The sequence below is a fragment of the Anastrepha ludens genome, chromosome 6 (genome assembly GCF_028408465.1).
Source record: "Anastrepha ludens isolate Willacy chromosome 6, idAnaLude1.1, whole genome shotgun sequence".
Lineage (NCBI taxonomy): Eukaryota > Metazoa > Arthropoda > Insecta > Diptera > Tephritidae > Anastrepha > Anastrepha ludens.
The window spans coordinates 38,772,925-38,798,942 of NC_071502.1; the positions used below are offsets into that span (position 1 = coordinate 38,772,925).

The 26,018-nt window shown below is 39.7% G+C and overlaps 1 protein-coding gene and 1 non-coding gene across 3 annotated transcripts in view; both read left to right on the forward strand.

Moving 5' to 3' along the window:
* Positions 1-24,770, forward strand: part of LOC128866230 (helicase domino) — a 47,417-nt gene extending 22,647 nt beyond the window's left edge. For both annotated transcript variants that reach the window (XM_054106795.1, XM_054106794.1), the window contains exons 5-15: positions 472-1,356; positions 1,414-2,048; positions 2,124-2,707; positions 3,003-3,189; positions 3,260-3,396; positions 3,471-3,657; positions 5,484-7,685; positions 9,213-9,431; positions 16,451-16,486; positions 17,970-21,032; positions 23,831-24,770. In XM_054106795.1, coding sequence (XP_053962770.1) covers positions 472-1,356; positions 1,414-2,048; positions 2,124-2,707; positions 3,003-3,189; positions 3,260-3,396; positions 3,471-3,657; positions 5,484-7,685; positions 9,213-9,431; positions 16,451-16,486; positions 17,970-21,032; positions 23,831-24,292 — 8,597 coding nt within the window. In that variant the 3' untranslated portion in view covers positions 24,293-24,770. The remainder of the gene's footprint in view (positions 1-471; positions 1,357-1,413; positions 2,049-2,123; positions 2,708-3,002; positions 3,190-3,259; positions 3,397-3,470; positions 3,658-5,483; positions 7,686-9,212; positions 9,432-16,450; positions 16,487-17,969; positions 21,033-23,830) is intronic.
* LOC128868963 (small nucleolar RNA Me28S-Am2589) lies at positions 3,702-3,807 on the forward strand. The gene has a single exon (XR_008455181.1). It is a non-coding gene; the product is annotated as a small nucleolar RNA Me28S-Am2589 (small nucleolar RNA).
* Positions 24,771-26,018: the final 1,248 nt, after the last annotated feature.

The following is a 26,018-nucleotide window of genomic DNA, read 5'->3' on the forward strand; positions in this document are numbered from 1 at the left end:
TGCCAATTGATTGCTTACAACCCAGAAGCCTAATCATTCTAGATTATCGCATACAAATATGAAAAAAAATCAAATGAATTCGGTAGATAGAGTTAAAATATTATTTTTAAAGTATTCTAAATAGCGTCAACACAGTTTTTTTTTGTTTTTGTTATATTTTATTTAAATTCTTAGTTTTTTAATTTTTTTTCAAAGTCCCAACCATTTTCATTGAATCCATTTTTTAATTTGTAGCTTAGGCACTAATGCCCAATTAAAAATATTGGATTTCTTATACAAAATATTGGTTTTTGCCTGTATCGCCTCTCGCTTGTCGTTGGTTACGTATGATTTTTTTTGCATCTCTCCAACGCATGTGCCGTTGTGTCTTTGAACCATATGACTTTCTCTAACTCACTTCTCTAAAATGCGTTAATAATTTTCTTTTTTGTTTTTTTAAATTTCCTTGAATTTCAAATCGGATTTCTCTAGGTGGCACACCGCTTGTACCTGCTATCGGTGGTGGCAGCGGTTCTCCTACGGTATTGCGACGTAATGGCAATGGCGCCGCGATTCCGTCAGCTGGCACAGCAGGTAACACTTTGCACAGTAACCCGCCTCCTCCGCTCTATTCGCCAACTCCCAATGCGGTGTTGGTGCCAGCCTCCGTGAATGGTAGCAGTGCCACTGCTGCAAGCAGTAGTGGAGGCACTACGGCTTTGGCTGGCGCATCCGGCAGTAGCTTAAGTACACCGACCAGCGCCGGCAGCAGTGGAGCTGCTACAAACAACGTGCAAGAATTTTCATTCAAAGCCAAACAGGAGGTTTATGTGCTGCAGCGCATTTCGGAATTACAACGAGAGGGATTATGGACTGAAAAACGTTTGCCAAAACTACAAGAACCCAGCCGTCCGAAGGCACATTGGGACTATTTGCTGGAGGAAATGGTTTGGTTGGCAGCGGATTTTGCGCAAGAGCGCAAATGGAAAAAGAATGCTGCTAAGAAATGCGCAAAAATGGTGCAAAAGTATTTCCAGGATAAGGCGAATGCAGCGCAGAAAGCAGAGAAGGCGCACGAGGCACATTTAAAGCGGATAGCTGCCTTTCTCTCCAAGGAGGTTAAAATGTTTTGGTCGAATGTGGAGAAATTGGTTGAATACAAGCATCATACCAAGCTAGAGGAGAAGCGTAAGAAGGCGCTTGATCAGCATTTAAGTTTTATTGTCGATCAGACTGAGAAATTCTCACAGCAGCTCGCCGAGGGCATGAATAAGAGCGTAATGGACACAGCTGCTGGTGCTGCTAGTGGAGCGCCTAGCATGGAATCAAGCAGAATATCATCGCCCAAACGTGAAATAACGGGCAACGGGTCTGATGGTAAGTGTAGCAGACAAAATATCAGTAATATGCTAATATATATACATTTTTTTCTAGATGATTTCCGTCCAGAATCTGGTTCAGAGGATGATGAGGAAACAATTGCTAAAGCAGAAGAGGAGGCGGCAGATGTCAAAGAAGAGGTTGCAGCATTGGAAAAGGAATCTCGAATGGATCTTGATGATTTTCTCAAAGACCTGCCAAAAGGTTATTTGGAAAATCGCGATAAAATTTTACTTGAAGAAGAAGATGACTCCAAAATGGCAACCAGTAGTCAAGAAGATGATGCAGACGACGCTGAATTCGAAGCGAATGAAGATAGTGATGACGATGAGAATACGATTAGTAAGCAAGAGGAGGAAGAAACGGGCATCGATCATCAGAAAGAAATAGATGACTTAGAAGCGGACAATGACTTGACGGTCGAACAGTTGCTGGAAAAGTACAAATCGGGTAAAATTGATGAACCAACAGTAACAACGGCGCGAAAAAGTGGTTTAGCGACCCCAGCAAAGAAACGCGCTAAAATGGTTGATTCAGACGATGATGAAGTGGATGAAGACACTAGCAGCGAAGGTACGGAGGTGGAAACTGAAAGTGAGTCAGATGAAGCCACTATTGTCGAGGCGCCTTCATCGGACGAGAGCGAAGAAAACGAGCAAGAAGATGGACTGAAAAGTCTGCTTGAGGATGTAAGTGGAAACGGGTGGCATATTCCAATTCTTTTAAATATTTATATTTATTTCTCACTTTTTAAACGGTTCCAGACTGAGGGCAACAGCAAGGATGACATGATCAAAGACGCCGCTGCTCTTGCCGAAAGCATACAGCCCAAGGGCAATACGCTGTCCTCAACGAATGTGGTCACGCCTGTACCATTTCTACTTAAACATACGTTGCGTGAGTACCAGCACATCGGTTTGGATTGGCTTGTCACCATGAATGAACGTAAATTGAATGGCATACTGGCTGATGAAATGGGTTTGGGTAAAACCATACAAACAATTGCACTACTGGCGCATTTGGCATGCGTCAAAGGTAATTGGGGTCCACATCTGATTGTTGTGCCATCGTCGGTGATGCTCAATTGGGAAATGGAATTCAAAAAATGGTGTCCTGCATTCAAAATACTCACATACTATGGTACGCAGAAGGAGCGTAAGCTTAAACGCGTAGGCTGGACGAAGCCGAATGCGTTTCATGTATGCATAACATCGTACAAATTGGTGGTACAGGATCAACAGAGTTTTCGTAGGAAAAAATGGAAATATCTGATATTGGATGAGGCGCAGAATATCAAAAATTTTAAGTCGCAACGCTGGCAATTACTGCTGAACTTCTCAACTGAAAGGTGAGTTGATTTCCACGTTTTTTTTATTTAAATCAGGATAAAAAAAGTATGTTTGTGACATGAAGCACCTTAATCAGTGCTTATTCGAATTGCTAACTAGAATAAGAACTACGCTTAGGTGCTTAAATCAATCACTTGAAGCATTTTTACTTTAGAGACTGCAAGCTTTCTACGCTGACTTGTCAAATGCTTTGAAGACAATGAACGAAAATTTGATTAATATTTATAAAATTTTGAGTATTCACTTGTAACGCGTGGCATATATATTAGTAAATTAACTATTTTCTCCCCCTAGACGTCTCCTGCTCACCGGTACACCGCTTCAAAACGATTTGATGGAATTATGGTCGTTAATGCATTTCCTTATGCCGTATGTGTTTTCATCGCATCGTGAATTCAAAGAATGGTTCTCAAATCCCATGACCGGTATGATTGAGGGCAATATGGAGTATAATGAAACGCTCATAAGTCGACTGCACAAGGTTAGTCACTCGCAAAACATTGACATTTGTGACATATATGTTTAAGTTTCAATGTTTTCCCTATCATCAGGTTATACGACCGTTCTTGCTGCGACGTCTCAAAAAAGAAGTTGAAAAACAAATGCCGAAGAAGTACGAACATGTTATAATGTGTCGTTTGTCCAATCGTCAGCGCTATTTGTACGATGATTTTATGAGCCGCGCAAAGTGAGTTTGTAGACAAAGTGTTTATGCCGTACATGCGGTATTGAATTCTTATTTATTGTCTTATTCTCTTTTAGAACCAAGGAAACGCTGCAAACGGGAAATCTTTTGAGCGTCATCAACGTACTCATGCAGCTGCGTAAAGTTTGTAATCATCCAAATATGTTTGAAGTGCGTCCAACAATATCGCCATTTCAAATGGAGGGCATAACCTACGAAGCGCCACGAATTGTGTACGATTTACTGGATTACGAACCATTAAAGGTATGTTTATTACTCAGTCAGGTAAAGGAAAAGTTTTACGATTTTCTTCACTGATGATAAAATGTCACTGACATTCTGATCCAATCTATTATTGAGCGGATCGGAATAAAAAGGATGTTCGCATTTGCGAGGCATTTGTCTGATTAAAATGGTAGAGTGCAGTATATTTTAAGAATATTTCTGATCGCAATTTTTTTTTCATTTACTTATGTTTCAAAGATCTATTGTGTCCCCTTCATGGATTCAGAGTATTTTTATGAGTCCAACTTCCCCAATAAATTTTAGTATTCTTTTGGGGGAAAAGAAATCCATTATTTTTGTGTAAAATTAAGAACTTTATTTAAGATGTTCGGGATTGCCCGATTTGGATCAAATGTGCACCGTTTTATTGTATAATTTGCGGCCATTTTTAATGCTTCTTTCATAGAAGTGTTGGTCCTTCTTTGCCGAAAAAATGTAGTAATCGATTTTCACAATCTTCTCTTGATACCTATTTCTTATCACTCAGGAAGGGAGAGAAAAAGGTGATAGTCGCTTGGTGCCAGGTCCTGATTATATGGTGGATGCATTAAAAATTCCCAACCAAGTTCCCGGAGTTTTTGGCGAGCCACTATAGACGTGTGTGGCTTTGCACTGTGTGATGGAACACAACAGCTCCTTTGTTGGCCAATTCTGACCGTTTATTGTTGGCAGTAAAGGTCTAAATTTAGTGTTTAGTCATACGGAGGCAACTCATAATAAAGTATTCCTTTCAAGTCCTTTCAGCCCTGGTTTGGCCTTCCTTTTAGTCGTGGTTTGACCATTTCTCATCCCCAATCGCCATCCGTTTAAGAAATGGTCGCTTTCGTACCGTTTGGCTAAGGTTTCGCAGATAAAAGCTCGATACATCATGTTTTTGGTGCTAATTGGTGTGTCGCCCAAGCATCGAGTTTCATTTTGAATCAAGCTCTGCGCATTTTTTATGGTAGATTTTTAGCTTCATACTGGTCAACTTCGATTATTTCTGTTATTTTATCGATATTTCCAACGACGGGCCTGCCTTGCGAGGGGCATCTTTAACATCAAAAATTCCTGAATAGAACCAACGAAACCAAAATTACACGTAATTAGCTGTTGCGGTATCGGCACTATAAACACCACTCATAATTTCAGCGGTCTGGCTTGCATTTTCGCCTTGATTAAAGAAAAACTTTAAAATGTACCGAATCTTCTCTTGGTTGACTTCCCTACACCCTTACGTTACGTTCTTCGACTATTAGGTTGGTTAATCTAATCGATTGGGCTCCTAAAGCTTCTTTCTCCGATTCCTTACGCTCCAATAACTCAACTTACTGGCAGTTATTTTTTTTATCTGTAACTGTTTTTATATACATACCTTCCACATAACTTCCTTCACTTCCGCAATCTTGTTGGTATTTAATTAGTTGGCAGACCGGTATTGAAATCGTTCCCAAGACAGTCGTGTATACTCTACTCTATTGGAAAGTCGAAGCAAAGATTGTTGTCCCAAAAGCGTTCGTCAAAAAATTGATGGAGATGGGATTTGTGTGAATATGACTTTGGGTGGATGTGTTATGTTGTTAACACAACAATACGGTAATGAAATCGAATTTTCTATACTAATATACTAAAGTATTCAGCGCCATTGTGCCATACCTGTAGTTTACTTTTTATTTATGGATTTCAAACTTCTACGCCTTCCCTACTATATCGACGAACTATATCTTGAACTATTTGCACTACCACAATTTCTTTAGTTTAATAATTAATCCAAATCAGTTACCCAACTTGACAATTGAATGTTTCCCCCGCTATTTATCTTTCAGCACGTCGATTTACATTCGCTTAATTTAATTCTTATTGATTTGGAGATCACACTCACCGCTTATGTATCGTACAAGTCACGCGTGCTTGAAGCGCCACGTAAGCTCATTGAGGAAATCGACAGTGCACCGGCACCACCGCCACACTGCCCGCGTGGGAAATTTAAATTCTACATACGCGTGCGCGACCCGCAAGTTCAGCAGAATTTGAGTCAACACAGTACGACCTCGGTACGTGTGGGCGCTAGTCCTGCTATGCGCACAGAAGGCAGCAAGATGCTGCCATTGCGCGAAACGAATACTGCGAATATACGGCTGGTAAAGCGTTTGAACAATATAAACCCTGTTAACACGTCCAAAATGCCCGCGTTGTCCATGGCGCCTTCAACATCCACATCAGCCGCCATAGCTCTGGCTAACAGTGGTGTTGGCAATATACGCACCGCCTCAGGCATATCAGTCACGCGTGTACAGGTCGCGCCGCAATCGAATACAAATTTAACACCACCGCCAGCGAAAATCGCCAAGCTCATGCAACATGGCAATGGTAAACCGTATTTTCTGGTTACATCCTCCGCTGGTAGCAGTTCACTGAGTGACACCATATCTGGAAGTAGTACTTCGGGTAGCCGGCTGACTTTGGTGTGCAAAAGTGGCATCAGCAACTCGAATATGGCTAATGTAAGCGTTAGTGGTGGCGCAAAAAGCAGCGTTGCTGCTGTTAGCATAAAGCCGAAACCGGAAAATTCCAAGCTGTTGTCCACCATTGCTCAACAGGTAAAAAGTAGCACCGACGATGTGACAAACGCGGCGATGGATGTCGATGAGTCTGAAACTGCAGCAACCGAAACATCCGAGACCGATCCAATATATAATATGCATGAAATACTGGAGAAGCGTAAGGAGCAGCGCATGGCGCGCTTAAAACTGGTGGCAACTGTAAATAGACGTCGCATCGAGGGCGTGCCAATTTATGGGGACGACTGTCGCGATGCGTTGGCCAAATGCAGCAATCCGAGTCAGACATTGGAATACTCTAGTTGGCAAACGCGCAGCTATACCAACTGCTGTACGGCCATGAAACGTCGCGATAGTTGGACACTCAGCAAGATACTCAAATCGTATGAGAAGCGCGTTGAGGAGCTTCGCCAAACGTTCAACAATTTTGTAATATACGTACCATCGGCGTGTGCGCCGCGTATACGCTTCTATGTGCAACATTTAACATCGGGACGCTTGCAGCGCGATCATGCTATTGAAAATATGGTTACGCAATATGTCTCACCAAAGCTTTCATTGCTGCATCCTGTCATCTCAGCGATGACCACACAATTTCCGGACCCCCGTCTCATTCAATACGATTGTGGCAAATTGCAAACGCTCGATCTGCTATTGCGCCAACTGAAGTCCGAGCAGCATCGTGTGCTAATATTTACGCAAATGACAAAAATGTTGGATGTTCTAGAGGCGTTTCTTAACTATCACGGCCACATCTATTTGCGGCTAGATGGCTCGACGCGTGTCGAACAGCGACAAGTACTAATGGAGCGCTTCAACGGTGACAAACGCATTTTCTGCTTCATCTTGTCTACGCGCTCCGGTGGCGTAGGTATTAATTTAACCGGCGCAGATACTGTGATATTTTACGATTCCGATTGGAATCCAACAATGGATGCGCAAGCGCAAGATCGTTGCCATCGTATTGGGCAAACACGCGATGTGCATATATATCGACTGGTGTCGGATAAGACAATCGAAGTGAACATACTCAAGAAAGCGAATCAGAAGCGGATGCTCAGTGATATGGCGATCGAAGGTGGCAACTTTACAACAACATATTTCAAGAGTTCCACCATCAAAGATCTCTTCAATTTGGAACAAGCTGAGCAAGATGACTCACCTGCAGCGAATGGTAGTCGCGTGGAGAAACCAACGACTTCGTCAGCTGGTGCTGCAGCAATAGTTAGTGAGTTGGGCACTGAAATTGAAACGGAGAAACAGTCTCTGCGTGCTTTTGAGAGCGCATTGGCCGCTGCTGAGGACGAGCAGGATGTACAGGCAACAAAAACGGCAAAGGCAGAGGCAGCGGCCGATTTGGCAGAATTCGATGAAACAATTCCTATTGATGAGGCAACGACGGTAGACGGCGCAGCAGCGACGGAAATGAGTAAAGCCGACTTAGAAATGCAAAATCTTGTAAAACAGGTGGGTTTTATAATATTTTACAATTATAAAAGAAACTGCTGAACAAAAATATGAATTTTGAAATAATTAGTATTAGATCAAGATATTATCTAGAGCAGCCTGACCATTTGTACCCCACTGTGTAAATTCTAATCCCGGAACGTCTGAAGGAAAATAGACGAAATTGAATTTTTTTGTTTGCTTTTATTTTTCTGGATTTTAAGAAAAAAAGTCCTGCCCCTTTCGTGAAAAAAAAACAAACAAATGGTCATTCTACAATTATTATTATCAAATGGCTATTCTAGAATTATTAAAAAAAAAAAGTTCCATTAAAAACTTTCAATATACTCATATGGTCATTAAAATACTTTTAGCACTCGTTTTAGCATAATAATACCATAGTTCATTGATTTTTTGCGATAAATCCTTCTTATTTTTGAATGTTTTCTTCCCGATTCGATTCTTTAAAACTCCCTAAAGGTTTTCAATGGGGTTTAGGTCAGGTGAGTAGCTTGGCCAATCCATAATTTTAACATTATTTTGTTAAAACCATTCTTGTTATAACATTGAGGAGTGTTTTGGGTCATTATCTTGCACAAAAAGTCACTGAAAGTCACTTCTTAAAGTATGTCCTTGTAAATAAATTTGCCCATTTTATTGGTATGAAGTGAATAGGTCCTACTCCATACCAAGAGAAGCATCTCAAAATCATTATGCTGCCACCACCGTGGATGGCTTTTTCTATTGTGAACCGTGGTGAGAATTTTTGTCCTTATGACGTCAGACATTTCGCCCAGCATCATTTTGAAATAAATTTATTTTTCTTTCATCGCTCCAAAGTAGGTTATACAATTTTTTCATACCCTCTGGTCCACTCCATGACTTGTGCTCTTCAGCAAAATTTTTCGTCTTAAATTTGCTTGTTTCAACAGAGGAACTTTACGAGCTATTCTATTTAATTATTAGTTAATAATTAATTAATTCGTCAAAGTGTAAGAGTTATCCGCAAAGTATCTATTTTAGTGGAAACTCAAAATTACACTTTATGGAAATAACCGAATCTGTGCAACCAATAACGCAACTTAATATAAGGGGTCCTTCAAATTCACAACGAAGCAGTGATGCCATTTGTAAAAAGTTGAAATTTCAATAATAGCTTTAAATTTTTTGGAGCGGCTCAAGGAAATCGAGATAAAAAGGCAGTGTACCTATTTTAATGACCACATGTGTATGCATCAGGAGAAACCAAACTATTTATTTTATTTATCATTCCTACACGGCATTAGACTGCCAAATGTTCAATTCAAGTACTTCCACTTTTGCTTGGACGCGGTGGTCTGGTGCCAATATAAATCTTCAAGGACGTTCAGACATAGTCAAAGCGATTGCAAACGCTTGGTTATATCACTCAGCGTCGTACATTTACAAATAAAGCAACTATTAAGTGTTGTTCGTCACCACTAGCGATGATGACGATTCAAACACGGTGTAACGTTTATTTGTTTGTTGTTTTTCCAATGTTTAATAAGCAATTATTCTACTTCACAGCTCTCGCCAATCGAACGTTATGCAATGCGCTTCGTGGAAGAAACCGGCGCGGCATGGACTGCCGAACAGTTGCGTGCAGCCGAGGAGGAAATCGAAGCGCAAAAACGAGAATGGGAAGCGAATCGTTTGGCTGCATTACAAAAGGAGGAGGAGATGCTGAAAAAGGAGGCTGAAGCTGATGAAATGCTTACCTACAATCGCAAGGATGCAAACAATCAGGTTAATAATAAAATTCAAGGGTCTACAATTAGAACAAACACTATGATTAAGCCGAATAGAAGAGTACTTAAAAAACAGTTAGGGCGAGGTGGCGGTAAATTCGGTAGACGTAGACGTAGCAGTGAGGCTATTGGTACATTAGACGCGAGCTGTGCAGTAAGACCACGACAGAATAGTAGTATGCGAGGGAAGAGGGCGCCAGTGAGTAGGCGAAGGGGAAGGGGGCGAGGTAATCGTGGTTTACGTGGTAGAGTAGCCTCAGTAGGTGTTAGAAACAGAAATGTCATTAGCAGAAGTAGAGGTAATAGCGTTGAGCCTGAAAGCGCACAAGTAAAGCGGGTGCATGGTTCTGCTAAGGGTAGACTAGCGAAAAGGTTGTCGTCACCAACAGCATCGGAAGAGGCTGTGGAGATGGCGACAACTGTAAAATCCACTAGAAAGACAACGCGTACCTCAATGGCGGCAGCAGCAGCCGCATCAACAGCGGATACAGATGGCGATGCAGTGAATGATGTGACGGAAAATGATAAACGCGAAGTGGTGGGGGTGAAGAGAAACCCGACTGGCGTGAAAAATCAAAGGTTATTGAATCGTCGCCTCCTGCAACATAAACGTCTCAAAGCAAATGCTGTTGCAGCAAATATGCGAAAGCGAAAAATAAGCGGTGGTGATGCTCTGGTAAAGCCACCGGCTGCTAAAAGGAAATCTGTTGAAAAGTTTGCAAACAAAGGTACAGCGAAGCGCCGGCAACTGCGCAATACTCCGAAGAAAAATACGCGTGCAAATAAGTCCAGTTCCCGTAGATTTAGCAGCAAGCAGAGCGATAATGATGATAAAGAGGAGGAAGAGCTAGCGCCAGCCGACGAAGATGGGGAGGAGTGTGAGAAATCGGCAAGCGAAAACGAGTATAACGAGGCTGATAGTGATAAAGCAGAAGTTGATGAAGATGATAGTGAAGAGGAAGCTGCTGAAGATACTAGTACGGCGATCAGTGCGGAAGACAATTCGGAAAATGACAACAACCAATACGACAGTGCGCAAAGTCATTACAGCGATGATGAGACAAAAGGGAATAAAGAAGAAAGCGAAGCGGAGGTGAGTGAGGATGAAAAGGCTAAGATGGTGCGAAAAAGAATGCCAACGAAATACTACTCACCACGCAAATCACGCGCTAGCAATATTTCTCCTCCCCCAGCTGAAGTCGCCGAGGACTATAGTGACGATGCCGCTGAGAATGAGAGTCAGAATGATGCTTCCAGCTATGTAACAGTGCTGGATACTATCGAAAACGATTACGATGATATGGACGAGGACCAAGACCAAGTCTATGGAGCCAATGACCACGATAATGACGGCAACGATAGCGAAAGTGAAAATGTAAAAGTTAACGCACAATCCCATACGTTTGCAAATGAACGACGTCGTAACGATTCAGAGGCACCAACTAATTCAAACAGTTTGGACGTGTGGAATGCACATACACAGATACAAGACACGACGACGACCAATTCGACATATTATAACGTTTCCGACGAATCTGACTCGGAAGAAAATGAAACTCCACTCGCACACTTGAACGCATCGCCGACAAAACGCGGTGCGGCAACTGCCGGGAGTCTGTCATCCGCAACGAAAATGACATCAGCCAATGCAACACCAACACCTGCAGCGCATCAGAATCATGTCGATGTGAACAGCCCGCGAACGCGTTCACGCGGTGCGGTTAAAATCAATCTATGGACATTGGATGTGAGCCCAGTGCTGCCAGATGTGCGTTCAGCAGCGTCGCGGATGTTAAAAAAGGAAGCAACTAAGCGACGCAGTAGAGTGGGGGCGTCGGTGAAAGGCACAACGACAGCGACGCATACAAGCCACAAAGAGCAATGCGACGAAGACATGGGCGAAGAAGAGCACTTAATAGACAGCGATGCCGAGAATGCCACCACCAATCACAAATCCAGATTGGCCAATACGATACCGCAAACGACAGCTGCAAGTACGCCGAATAGTAAGGCATCGAACACGGTATCGGCAAAAGTAAATGTAACGGGGACGCAAGGACGCCGGTTTCCAAAGGCGCGGGTTTCAGCTGCGAATATACGAACCGGCACAACAACGCTACATCGTTGGCTGCTCAAAACGCCGAAAGCCACTAGAGTGGCCGAAATGGACGCAAACTCGGAAAACGAGGAACGTGAAGCGAATGTGAGTGAACTGCTCGATCCGCTCGCGGACAATAGCACGCTTTCAAGCATGGATTCCACAGAGTCGATAACACTGGTGAAAATGGCAGCAAATAGAAACAGCAATGGGCCGACATGATGTCACATTGCTGCTGCTGACGCGATTGGTAACACATAGAAACTATTGTAACTAGAGACGAGTGTCATGTCATGTTGCTGGAGCGCGCTAAATATATGACTCAAGTACTGAGACAGTATTATTAGCACTGTATCTTGCGCTGTCGTGCATTGTTGTGCGTTTGTTGTGGTCTTTTTAATAGGATAACTTATTATATGCTTGCTGTCTGCCACTGATTGTTGGGCAAGCAACACTAACGCACACCAAATTGGCATGCGCATGCTCGAGTGGGTAAAGAATGCCGAGAAGCCATTCAGCCGACTGAAAGTTTTGCATGCCCAGCTTTAGCAGCTACCCTTGGTAGAGGAGCGCAGTTAGTTGGTTGCGGGCTATGGAAAGATAAAACATAAACGTGCAACACAAAGCACACGCTAAATTGAGAGAATCACAATATTTCAAGTAGATACAAGTTAATGCAATTAATTGTAAACAAAAACACAAACCACATAAAGGAATCAAATACTAAATCTTGTAAATATGTATGTTTAACTGGTAGTTAGTTAGGGGACACTCTTAATTTACGAATAAGAAGAGAAATAAATCTTTAGGAATTAACGAAATAGTATTGGTATGGAAATTATCATATAACAGTGTGCAAATTGCGAAGGTGGTCGTGTAGCATAAGGGGAGTGAATGGATTATTGATAAGTGCAGCATTTTCTACGAGACGCTACGCAATCGATGTTAGAAAATGAATTGCATCAACTTTTATAAAGTATCTGTTTTCATTTTTATTTATGAAGTGAATTAATTACCAGACTATTGTATTTCAAATATAAGTGCTCGCGTCAACAATTGGCCGACTAATTTTGTTTTTTATTCCCAAGTTGCTGTTGTGGTTCTTGTAGCAGACTTTAGTCGAATATAAATCAACATTATTCACATAACTTATATGCTAAACACGCTTGTTCCTGTTATTGTAAAACTTAAAACGACTAACATACAGCATTGGGACAGTTTTGCTTGCTAGATTAACTGTTATGAATTTTTAAACTGAGTGTAAACCTGCAAAATTGGCGTTTAAACTTAGTTTAACTAGAAAGCAGCGTTAAATTTGCACTGAAAAATTGGAGCTTAGTGAAATGTTGCAGGATTAGCAATCCTTGTCGGCGTGTATGAATTCGCGTTGCTTAGATTTGACTATCGAGTAATTTAGATAAGTTCTGCCGGTATTATTCCCTAGCCGAGTACTTGTGGTGATGTAGACCCGATTGATGTCAGAATTTCTTCTACTTTTCAAAGCATTTTAAATGCTCAATTTGAAACAGATGTGAGGCTAAGCATTATTTTTATAGAAACAATCGCAACTTCTCTGCTATCATTTCTACGCGCTGCAGCTGTTTGATTCATTCGAAGCTAGTTTTACTTGACATTCAAGTAGTGTGAGTTCATTTATAACAATTTTCTTAGAATAGTTCATGTTGTCCTAAAACTGTGTTTGAAAGCATATAAAATCAGAGACAATAAAAAAGTACCGGCTTTAATAAAGTGAGTCCAAACTTGTTGGCTGCACTTTGCAAAAGGAAGTTCACTCAAATGTTAAAATTTTCCTAAGATGGCCCAATGGCGCGTGTATTTATTTTAACTTTGAAGTCAACGCAATCGACTTGATAGCCTTTTTCTTGCAAGTCCACTGAAAAGGTAATTATAACGACGGACGAAATTGGGCTAATAAAATAAATTGAGCTAAAAATCAAATTCGCTAAGTAATCGACTTGATTTTGAAATTAAACGCAAATTACTGACGAATAATTACTTCAGGAACTACTTGCGATGGCAAACTTGCACAACCACTAAATATTTTATGCGGTATTATACGTTTTATTTTTATTTATTTTTTTTTTTAATGCCAAAAAAAGAAGCATTTTAGCTGCTAGTTGCCGCTGCGACCCGCTGTGCGTTCCATAGTTCCAAATAGAGGTTTTTATTAGTAGTCTACATTAAGTATTAAGGGTAAAATTTTATTTGATACACTTACAAAAAACGAATAAAGAGGAAAAAATTACTATAAAACAATAGTTAGTTTTTACGCACTGCTAGGTACTTTTATGCAGAAAGTGTAGCTACGACTGCAGGGCATATATGATGTATATATATCCGTATCGGGTATTCATTATCTTCTTTCATAACTGGCATTCATTTACGTTGTTGACTAGTTTTATGCCATTATTAAAAAAAATTATAATAATTGAGGTTATGTAGTACACATGGCTTCAATGGCACCCAATCGCATTTCATACGCAGCGAAATCAAAGAATAAACAATTTTCATTACTAATGCACAATCACCAATATTTGTATGATTTTTTTTTTAATTTTGATTTTCCAATTTGCAAGAGAATTATTTCCACATATGTAGGTCTGTGAACAAAAAAAAAATAAAATTATTAGTTTTTTTTTGTAAATTAAATAGTTTGCATTTTCTTTTGCGGCACTAATTTTCGTGATCTTTTGACAAAAAAACTTAAATCGATTCATCGATGCTTTCATAGTTCAAACGCTGCTCATCTGGAATACAAATTTAATTGAAATGATACATTTTTTATAAATAATTTGCATCTATTACTCGAAAAGCAAAAACCGCTATAGTAAGAAAAGATATTTTGTCAAAAGTCCCACAAATGTGTAGCTTTTATTTTGTATACTCTCAAAAAGGCAATCATCCTACTCATATCAACAACCTCCGCACGACCCGGTCGGATTATTTACACTCATAACTAGTAACATTAGTTAGCATTTTATTTAAATTGTAAGCAATAAGCTTTAATGTTAAGTTATTTAACCAGGAATTAGTAGCAGAACATATTGTTTATGACTCTATGTTTACTCTCGCCGTAAGTTAATATTTTCTCTATCAAAGTCGATTTAAAATTTCATAACAAAAAGATGAAAATCAAGTAGGAGTATAATATTCCTCAATAGTGCGATTCGCAACACAATTGTTGTTGTTGTTGTTATGTTGGGTGGAGAATCGAATGACAGAGCGTAAAATGCATATTTGTATTTATATTGTATGTATATGTATATGTATATGTAAGCAGTAGGTAATGATAACCGTTTAACTGAAAGAGCTAAAGAGAAAAGATGAAGAACAAAAGAAAATAAAAAACTAATTTATATGCTTTTAAAAAAAAAAATCAAGTATCAAAAGAAATTGTTGTGGTTTTATTGCAATTTTATTTAACTTTTGCTGTGTTTGACGATCGATTGTCGTCGATTTTTTCGTACAACTCTCTTTCTTGAGATGGTTCGTTTTTTTTTTCTTATTTATTTATTTTTTTGCCTTTCTGATTTTGTCGAAAGCATAAGGAGACAAATAACAATAACAATCTTTGGCCCCGTTGTAAAATCGTTTGGAAATAACCACGCACCCAATCCTCTCTTACGCAGCTACTAAGTAGTGATAAACTAAGCAAGAATTGAAAAAGACGATGAATACGAATTTGTGACATAAAAAATATATCTCGTATAAATATTATTTTCTGCTTGCAATTTTTTTAGAATCTGTTTTGGTGTCTAGGTCACTTTTTTGTCCAACGCCACGGAAACGTGTATTGCTTAGGCGCGCTTAGTTATTTAATTTTGACAACGTTAAAAACAAAATAAAAACAAAAAAAAAAAAACGGCATAGCAAATTAAAATTCACTTAAATATTTGGTTTGGGTTTGGTAAATGGCAAAGACAAAGCCGGGCAACTGCTGCAACATTTGTACTTATGCATTAAAATAGTACTTGAATAGTTCTTGATTATTCAAAAAATCAATCAACCTACATAAAAATCAATAATTTGTGCAAATAGCTTAATTTTATTACAACTTCATTAGTTTTTGCTTGGGCACCAAAACAGTTGCACCACAAAACGTTTAACCGAAATTCGCTTACGGTTTGAAGAAAACAGAAATTAGTTTAAAGATGCTCATACTCACCACAAACAAACAAACAAAAAAGAACACGAAAAAAGTGAAGGAACAGCTGATATTTGTATGTATGATGTGTATGCGTTTTCCCCAATTCAAAAAAAGAAGAAAAAAAACTTCGTTGCCACTTCCAAACGGCCACAGATTTTTATTTAATTGTTTTCTTAGATTTTCGCAAAACCATAAAGAATAAATAAATGAATAAAAACGCACAAGAAAATGCGAAAAAATTGTCTGCAGCATAAGCAATGCAAAGCACAAATAAAATTGCTATATATAAATAAATTGCCCGCAACTGTTTATTGTTTTCACTGTTAACTGCCTAAAATCATAAAAAATAGGACTCAAAAACAAATAGCAATGCAACAAAGTGAAGCCTTCTCGCCACTGCTCTTCTATATTTTATGTGTTGTATTTTAAGCATAAAACTGCGCGTTCTATTAATAAACTCTTCTGCTCTGCTTAAGGCAAAATTTTACAAATAGAAATTTAAGCCAAAAAAAAAAAAACACCAAAACAGATTTTATTGAAGAAAATAATATTCATCGTTATATATTTTTTATTCTTTTCTTTCGTACGCCTCAATTCATTCATTGACTGACATCTGTCTCCCGCATCCACTGACACTTCTGTGACTGCTACGCTGATTGTGCAAAAAACTCGAAATTTTTCCAATAAAAAACCTTTGATTCCACTCTGGCGGTTGCGTGTTCGTTTCCTTATTTTCTACGAAACTCCATAGATTTGGATATCGGATAATACCATGGAACAAATGCCGGTAAGTCGAAATGCACATATAACTTTTTATATAGTAATTGTTTTTATTTTTGTTTTTTTGCCAATTTGTTTACATACACCTGAGTTCAAAATAATAGTAGCACGATGAATTACCAAGTTGTAATTTTTTTGTTATATGCTTTTATGAAAGAATAGTGCATTCTATAAGAAAAACTATATAATTCAAAGTTGCAAACTTTGTACGAAATTCACAAAAGTTTAAAAGTTTTGAAATAAATTTATAACAGTTTTTATCTTAAAGAAACTTTTTAGAAAACTTCAAGGTATGCAGTTTTATACCGCAATCAATTTTATTAAAGGTTGATCAATTTAGACGTATCGCATTTTACATTGAAATAAGGCGACGAAAATTCATATCGATTGGGCGGGCAACCTTTATTATTTTTGTGTAGAACCATTCATGGCATTTATTTTTTAAAGATAATCCCTTTCAAATGTTGGCCGTAACTGCGTCGTAATTCGGCCATCCGTAAACACCAATTTTGAATGACTCGCTGGAGGACTCGTTCGGTATTTCGTGAATAACTTTAGTAATGTTGGCTTCCAAGCTTCCAATGTCTCAATCGAAGCTGGTTTATCAACAAAGCATTTCAACTTTACATACCCCCACAATAAAAAGTCCAAAGTTGTGATATCACAAGATCTTGGTGGCCAATTCACTGGTCCAAGACGAGAGATAAATTGCTCACTGAAACGACGCCGCAGTAAATCCATTGAGTCAAGGGCTGTATGGCAAGTAGCGACTTTTGCCGTCTTGTTGGAAACAAATGTTGTGGAGACACGGGCTTTAATTTCCGGCATCAATCATCATCATCATTGTTACATTGGCTCCAACCTCGTCTTTGAACAAATGTGGGCCGATGATCCCTCCAGCCCATAGACCGCACCAAACGGTTGTTTTCAATTTCAGCGCAAATACCGCACCTTCTTATTGAATGGACCAAAAAATAAATAAGTTAGCCTGAGCGCGCGATGAACACTTTTCACAAAGCATCGATCCTATTTAAAATTAGTTCTGAGAAAAAAAAAAAAAACACAAATCGTTCATTGCTTTCTTCTATATGTATTACATATGAGAATATAACAACCTTATATGAAGTTAAATTCTAAAGTAATTTTCATTAAAAATACGCTGGCATGTTTTTGAAGTTAAATTCAATATTCCAATCGACCATTTTTAAATAAGAGCACATTCTCCCCCATTGCCTTTTATTTTATCTCCTTACTTCGACACTTTATGTCTCGCAAAAATGTAAAAGCAAGATTATCCTAAACACCAAATATAAGCTCAAAATGAAGTGTTTCGTATTTCAAAAAAAGTTTCACAAAATCAGAAGACGCAGGTGAATTGTAGTCAGATTAAGTTCGTAGAGATTATAAGTAATTAAGTTTAAAAATATTATGCAAATAGACACTTGCATTCTCACTATTTACCTTCTTCCGCTTCACTCAATCCTCTGTAGATGTGGTGTCCTCCTACTCCACCGCAAGATGACAACGACATTTACATCGACTACTCGCTAACGTTCATGTACGAGATGAGTCCAATACCTGAATCAGAGTTGCCGCCAGTCTATATTAAGAAAGACTACAAGCGTTCGCGTGGCGATGCCGGCTTTCCACTGGATGGTAGTCGGCGTCCATTGAAAATGCGCCGCGAGGAAAACTATGTTGCGCCCCGTTCACTCTTCGATCGTCCATCGGCGGCCATAGCGCGCATTCGTCGAGATCTGAAGAATCTACGTTATCGTGGAGTTTTTAAACCGAATGTTCAAATACCCGGGCTGAAACCACAAACGCCACAGAAGCAGCTGGTCGAACCGGAGGGTATGGCCGAGTGGACCATCTTCGAGGACATTGTAATCTTGCACGTTTTAGTCAATTTGCAGGGGTTGCCTTGCAATCTGATGGTGCTCTCACCGGGGCACACACCCAATTGGGATTTGGTTTCGGAGATTGTGAATTTCCAATCGAAAACATATCGTTCGCCGAAACAGTGTCGTTGGCGTTACGAAATGGTCATACAGCCGCGTGAAGAGGGCAAATTTGTGGAGAGTCCGAAGAAGCAGAAGAAATTAAAGACGATGCTGAAATCGGAATACCTCAAGGGTCCTTTACGTTATTTACGCACCACGAATTTGTATGCTAACGACAATAACACCACATTTACGAAATTAATGCGTTCGCGTTTCGATTGCATTAAAGCGGCATACCTTAAGAAGGCGCCACCACCAAAGCGTCACTTTAGTACACCTAATCTGATGAATCCCAAGCACATGGAAGTGTTGCAAGAGTTCGGAATTGTGAACTACGATCAACCGATCTCACCGCTAAATATTGCCGCCATGAAGGCAAATAAAATACGCGAGAAGCAGCGCAATCAATGCCCACCACCACCACCGCCAGCGCCGACACAAGCGGTGGCGGTGCAGCAACAACAGACTCAGCAACAGTCCACCGCCTCAGTTGCGCAAGTACAAATACAAGAAATGGTAGTGCAGCAGCAACAGCAAAACGCCTCTACAGGCACAACTACAGTACAACAAGCCGGCGCACTGCACACCCAACAGCTTCAAATCCAGCACATACCAAGCGGCAATGTGCAAGGTGTTGCTCAGCAACCGACGGCCACCGCGATTGTATTGCAACATACCGGTGCCTTGCCGGTAACGCATCAACAGCAATCGGCCGGCTCCACATCAGCACAATCTCAGCAGCAAATATTGCGCACGGGCATGGGCAATACGCAGATTGTAAAGGCGATAGTTGCGCCACAATCAGGTTTGCTCACAGCTGGCCAAATGCAGCAATTGACGCAACAGGCGGCTGCTGCGGGCGCGCAGCACGTCCAACTGCAGCAGCAAGGAAACGTTGGTACGTCGTCGTCCGTTTCGGTGGTGCTGACCACGCCGGTGCAAACGCTGACGTCCAGCGTGCAATCCGCGCAGCAACATGCACAATCATCTACCGCGCAAATAGTATCGATATCACCACAAACTATAGTGTCCAGTGGGTCACAGAATAGCGGCACCATTGTACAGACAATTCCATCTCAATCACTACCACAAGTGGTTTCTGTATCTCAACTCGCCACAGTGGGCACTGTTTTGACCACATCGGCCAGCTTGCAGCCCAGCGCTACGGTGACAACACTGAACACTTCGGCGCTACGTGCGCAACGCATTGTTGCAGCAACCGCGGGTACACTACAGGATGTCGTACTTCAACAGCGCAGCGGCAATCCCAGCCCAACGATTGTGTCCATGTCCAATTTGGGACAGAGTGTAGCGGCCGCACAATTTCAAGCAGCGCAGCTGCGTCTGGCCTCAATGGCAGGATCTTCTCAACAGGTCACAAAGGTGCCTGTCAACACTTTGCAACAGGGCGGCAAGATTGCCGGCAACGTCGGAGGCAATCAGCCCGCGCACATACAACTCTATCGCCAGCGTCAACAGCTAAAGGTACTGCAAGCCACACCAGCTCAAGGCGGCAGTCAAACTCTCGTGCAAACGGCCAGTGGACAAACAGCTTTGGTGAATGCCGCTGGCACGATCATACAGGGCAGTCTCGTACAAACCGCCGGCGGTCAGGCTACAATGCAGGTGCAAGGTCAAAAGGTCGCCGTAGCCACAGTATCATCGACCGGCATGGCGGCGGGGTCAAGTGGCGGTAATTCAACGTCAGTGGGCACGGTGCAAGTGGCGCACCAAGGCCGCACACAGTTCATCAAGCAAGTCGGCGGGAAACAGACGATAGCCCGTCAAGTGGGCGACGATATGGTGCTGGTTAAACGTCAGGTAATTGGCGCACACCAAAAAGCACAAGTGTTACAACAGGGACAGATATTCAACACCACGGGCAGTTCTGCTCAAGCTTCAGTCCAGCTACAACAACAACAGTCACAAGCACAAGGCTCCGTCGGTAGTGGCCAGCAACAGATACAATCTCAGCAGCAACAAGTGCAACAGGTGACTGCGCAACAAATAGCCACACTTGTGAAAACATCTTCTGGAGCAGGTGTTGTACAGCAGGCAAGTAGCGGCGGTGGCGGCAGTGTTACCGTCTCAACGGGAGGCGGTCAGCAAGGCACTGTGAATATGGCGTTATCGCACATCAAACCAGGCGGCCAGATAAAGGTGACCACCTCTATGGCGAATCAGGCACAAATGCGACAACTGCATATGCAGCCACTGAATATGCCGCGCAAAATCAATCGCATGACGCAGATAGCGACGGCTGCACAGGCTGGACAGCAAGTGACCACTTCGGTGGGGCAGTCTTCATCCGGCGCAACGGTGGTACAACAGCCCAAAGGTCCCGGCAGCGTACAGACACAATTGGTGCATATACAAAATACCAAATCACTGCCCAGCTCGGTGACAGTACAGCAAATACAGCAGGTAATGCGACAACAAGGGCAGCAGGGATCGTTAAACGCCACGGGGCTTGTGCTGAGCAAGACTAGTGTGGGCCGGGTAATACCCGTGTCTGTGGCATCGCAGTCGAATCAGCGGCAAACCATACAGGTAAGAAAAAATCAATGCTTATAATTAGAAAAAAGGAAAATAAATATAGGATTAGGAACAACAAATATAATTGATTTAGCGACCAGAAAACAAACAAAAGATATAAAGTAAAAACTTGTTGACGATAAAATTAACAAAAACATTTTAATAAGAAGTTTAGTAATCGCAAAATATTAAAAACTAGGAATAAAATAAAAAAGAAAACAGTAATTAAAAGTAAAAAAAAAATTTAAAAAAAGAAATCAACAAATAAAAGAAGAAAATTAATAAGAACACACAGAAAATAAAAGTAAAAAAAATTAAAAAAAATTAAAAAAAAATTAAAAAAAAAAGAAAACAGAAAATAAAAGTAAAAAAATTAATAAAAAGAACACATAAATTAAAAGTAAAAAAAAAAAAATTAGTAAGAGAAAACATAAAATAAAAAAAAGAAAGCAGAAAGAAAATTTTAAAAAATTAGAAACAATTAAAAAAAATTAGAAAATTAAAAAAAAATTAAAAAAAAAAAAATTAAAAAAACTTAAAAAAAAATTTAAAATACAGTCGAACTTCTCTACAGTGAACTTCCATATAATGAAGCTCTCCTTATAATGAACTGGTTTCGAAGACACTGCTTTTTCGTTCTACTTTCGGTGTATTTTTGTCTCCTTATAATGAATTTCTATATAGTGAAGTTTTCTATATAATGAACAAATTTTACAGCTGGAAATTCAAGCGTCCTAAGTTTTTGTCTCCATATAGTGAATTTTTTCAAAAGTTTTCTGTTGCAAAAAATTACAGTTAGATGTGGAAATTAAAACAGAAAGAGCTGAGCTATTACAGTTTTATTCCGTGATTGAAGTTAAAATGATGCATCGAAGCAGCATTTCGCTTGAAAAAAAGTTATTAATGATTAACAAAGTTAATGAAGGAAAGAAAAAAAAAAGATATTGCCAATGAATTCGGAGTTCTTCCCAGCACTTTATCAAATATTTTAAAAAATAAGGAAGTGATTTTAAAAAATGCGGAGGATGTGGCAGTAAATACCAAACGCAAAAGACTTCGACCTTGTCATTTTGAGGATATTGACGAAGCAATGCTGAAATGGTTACTCGTTGCACGTGGTAAGAATCTCCCTTTATCTGGACCATTATTGAAGCAAAAGGCCAGAGATTTTGCGGAAGCACTAGGACACCACGAATTTGAGGCAAGTACAGGTTGGTTAGACAAGTTCAAAAGTCGGCATGGCGTTATTCAAAAGACATTATGTGGGGAAAGTGCTGACACCAACATAGAAAACCGTGATGAATGGGTGACGAACGTCTTACCGAAATTAATTGAAAATTACAACATTAACGACATTTTTAATGCCGACGAGACTGCTTTGTTTTTCAAATGCTTGCCAACTAAAACACTGGCATTCAAAAATGAAAAATGCTTTGGTGGGAAGCAAAGCAAGGAGAGAATAACTGTCCTGGTGGGAAGCAATATGACTGGATCAGAAAAGCTAAAATTGCTGGTAATCGGAAAGGCCAAAAATCCGAGGTACTTCAAGGGAATAAAATCTTTAGGTGTCGATTATGAGTTTAACAAAAAAGCATGGATGACCAGTGAGATTTTTACGAAATGGATTGTAAAACTCGACAAAAAATTTTGTGATCAAAACAGAAAGGTGTTGTTTTTTGTTGATAACTGCACTGCCCACCCTAAAGATGTAAGAGACAAGTTGAGAAACATGACTTCGTTACTGCAACCAACATGACTTCGTTACTGCAACCAATGGACCAAGGCATTATCTACAACATGAAACAACATTACAGAAAACGAATTTTAACGAATATATTGACTCAAGTGGATGAGGGAAATTCTGTTATGGCCATAGACTTGCTGCAAGCAGTTCGAAATCTTAGCAATATATGGAATGTCTATGTTAAACCGGAAACAGTTGCCAACTGTTTTAAAAAGGCTGGATTTTCAAAAGATGTTATGCAGATTCCATTTGAGCATTGGGATGAAGAGGACCTTCTTTTAATATCGGATTAGGCCGCTTTACAGTCTTCATTTAAAAAAGTAGCAAATATCGAAGCATCGTTTGATGACTACGTAAATGTTGATAATGGTGTGCAGACTTGGGACAAACCATCCGAAGAAGATATTCTCAACAGCATTTTTGAAAGTCGCGGAGTTCCAGCTGAACCTGGTAAGCATTTATCTTTTTATAGTCAAACAAAAATTTAATATGTAAATATTATTTCAGATAACGATGAACACGATTTGACCGTTGAAGAATTGGCAGAAACTGAGGAGGCATTACCTACGTTGATACAAGCTGCTTCATCCATTAGCGTAATTAGAGCCTTTGTGGAAATGAGGAATGACGTGCCGATTAATGTTTTCAACTCTCTACATGATTTGGAAGCTTTTATTGAAAATGAAAAATGGAAGACTGTAATTCAAACCAAACTCACTGATTATTTTAAATAAAATTACATAAAAAATCAATGTTTCTTTATAATGAAGTTTCTATATAGTGAAGTGATTTTCAGGTCCCGTGCGAATTCACTATATGGAAGTTCGACTGTATTAAAAAAAAAAAAAATTAAAAAAAAAAAAAACTTAAAAAAAAAATTTAAAAAGTTTTTTAAAAAATTTAAGAAAAATTAAAAAGAAAAATAAAAAGTTATTTAAAAAATTTTAATGAAAAAGTAAAAACAAAATTAATATAAAGAAAGAAAATATTTTCTCTTTTCCTTTTGTAAAGTAAAATATTTGCAAATTTTAAGTAAATATCATTTTTTCATATTTTCCTCTTCAAATAGGTGGTTTCGGCTGCTTCGGCTCAAGCACTCGCAGCTGGCAATCTGCGCGCACACGTTGCCAGTGGTCAGAACATTGCCGGTACCATTAAGGTGGGCACCACCAGCGGCAATCCGTCGCAGACCCAGCAGGCTATTCATCTCATACAACAACAAGTAGCCGCACAACAGGGTCAACGGCAGAATGCCAGTCCAGTGCGACTACAAACAGCTGGTGGAAATTTGGTTGCAGTCGTGCAACAGCAAAACATACAACAACAGCAGCAACAAAATATTGCCTCATCCAGTATTGTCAGCTCGTCGGGCGCATCGCAGGGCGAGGTGATGACCATAACACAAACGGTTGCCACATCCGGTGGCGGTGGCGGCCAGCAGCAACAGCAACAAACACAACAGGCTACAGCGCAACAGGTGCGCACATTGGTGAAGAAGAAAATCATGCAAATACGTAGTGAAAAAGAATGAATGCTTACCATAGATGGAAGAAGAGTAATCTTTCTTTTAAGTATTACAAAAAAGAAAGTGCTGATTGTAATAGCATCTACAATTGGCCCTAAAAAATCTAAGAGTATTATATTCTTAATCGTTATTATTAGTTCTAAATATTATATTACAATAATAATTAAACTACGTAATATAATACGTTTGTATGGAGTAGAATATAGATGTATGTATGTGTAATACATATACTGCTAATCAATATGATATTAACGTAGTTTGTATCTTGTTAATTATCTACTATCATAAATTCCTCATGTTTCCATAATTTACGATTAATAATAATATTTACAATTAAAAACAAAAATCGCTCATAAACTGTATTTATAATTTTAAGCTAATATTTTTTAATTGAAAATTACATTTTAAGCGTTTGTAATAGCATAATGTGGTAAGCAGTACATAATTATTCCCAAACTAATTAAATTAAATATGTAATAAATAGAGAGAATGTTCCAAAAAATGCTAACGCTTTTCTTTGGGTTGAACAAATTGGGTAATAAATGTTACCTCAATACTGTAGGAGGAGGGTCCAATCTTTGCATATTTGTCAAGTGCTGTCATGTTGTTATAACATCATATATGTATGTATGTATATTCAACATAAATGTTTGAGGAATGCTGCTGGACTGGCAGCCCTTCGCCGGATATAACGATTACGTAGAACCCACTGTGGCGGGAACGCATGTCAGATAGGTGCTGGCCTCGATGGAGACTTTGAAGCGAACATACAGTGAATGACTTAAGTCTACATACAGCTGCACATTTTCTTATTTCCCAGAAGGTATACAACATTTAAAAGAAACTTTATGTAGTATTTTTGGAATTCATATTCATAAATTTATATTATAAAAATTATTCTAATTGCTTTATAACACAAAAAAAAAACAACAAAAAAGCGGTATGACAAAAGTCCTACATACAGTTCAATTGGCTGTACCGTCATCAATCATTGCTTGAAGGCGTCGGGTATTGATCTAGTGTTGAGTAAGCTCTTCTTGCTTTATTTGGTTCCATGCTCCCATCAACCAGGACATATGAACATAGAGGGAAATGAAATTGCTGATGAGCTTGCCAGGAAGGGGACTGAATTGGCTTCAGATACCTCCTACCCGGTCATCGGCATCCCTCTGACAGTTGTTAAAGGGGAACTGTAAAAATTATTTCTCAGGAAAGCGCAGAAAAGATGGAGCTCCATTTCTTCATGTACTGTTTCGAAAACACTTTGGCCCCAATACGATATACAAAGGACTCAGAAAGTCCTTTGAACTCCTCGCCATTCGATTTCAAAACTCATAGCTGTATTTACTAGTCACTGGACGATCGGCACACACGCGGAAAAGCTAGGGTCACCATTTAACCCCCATTGCAGAAGCTGTGGGGACCTTTCAAGGAGATCATTTTCTCTGTAAATGTCCGGGTTTGGTAGACGACTAAGGTCACTGGGCGCTCCTTTCTTTGAAAGCCTTGGGCAGTGCGCCAACCTAAATCCCATCAATCTTCTCCATTATATTCACAGCTCTGGCTGGCTGTAGATATCTGCCTGTTGGAGGTCTCATAATAGTATCAAAACGGCTCTTCAGTGCTACTTGATGAGTGCCAGACTGGCACTTCAACCATTTCACCTACCTACCTACCCATCAACTCTCTCTTTACTAATTTTTTGTCAGTTACTATACTTTGTCGAATTTTT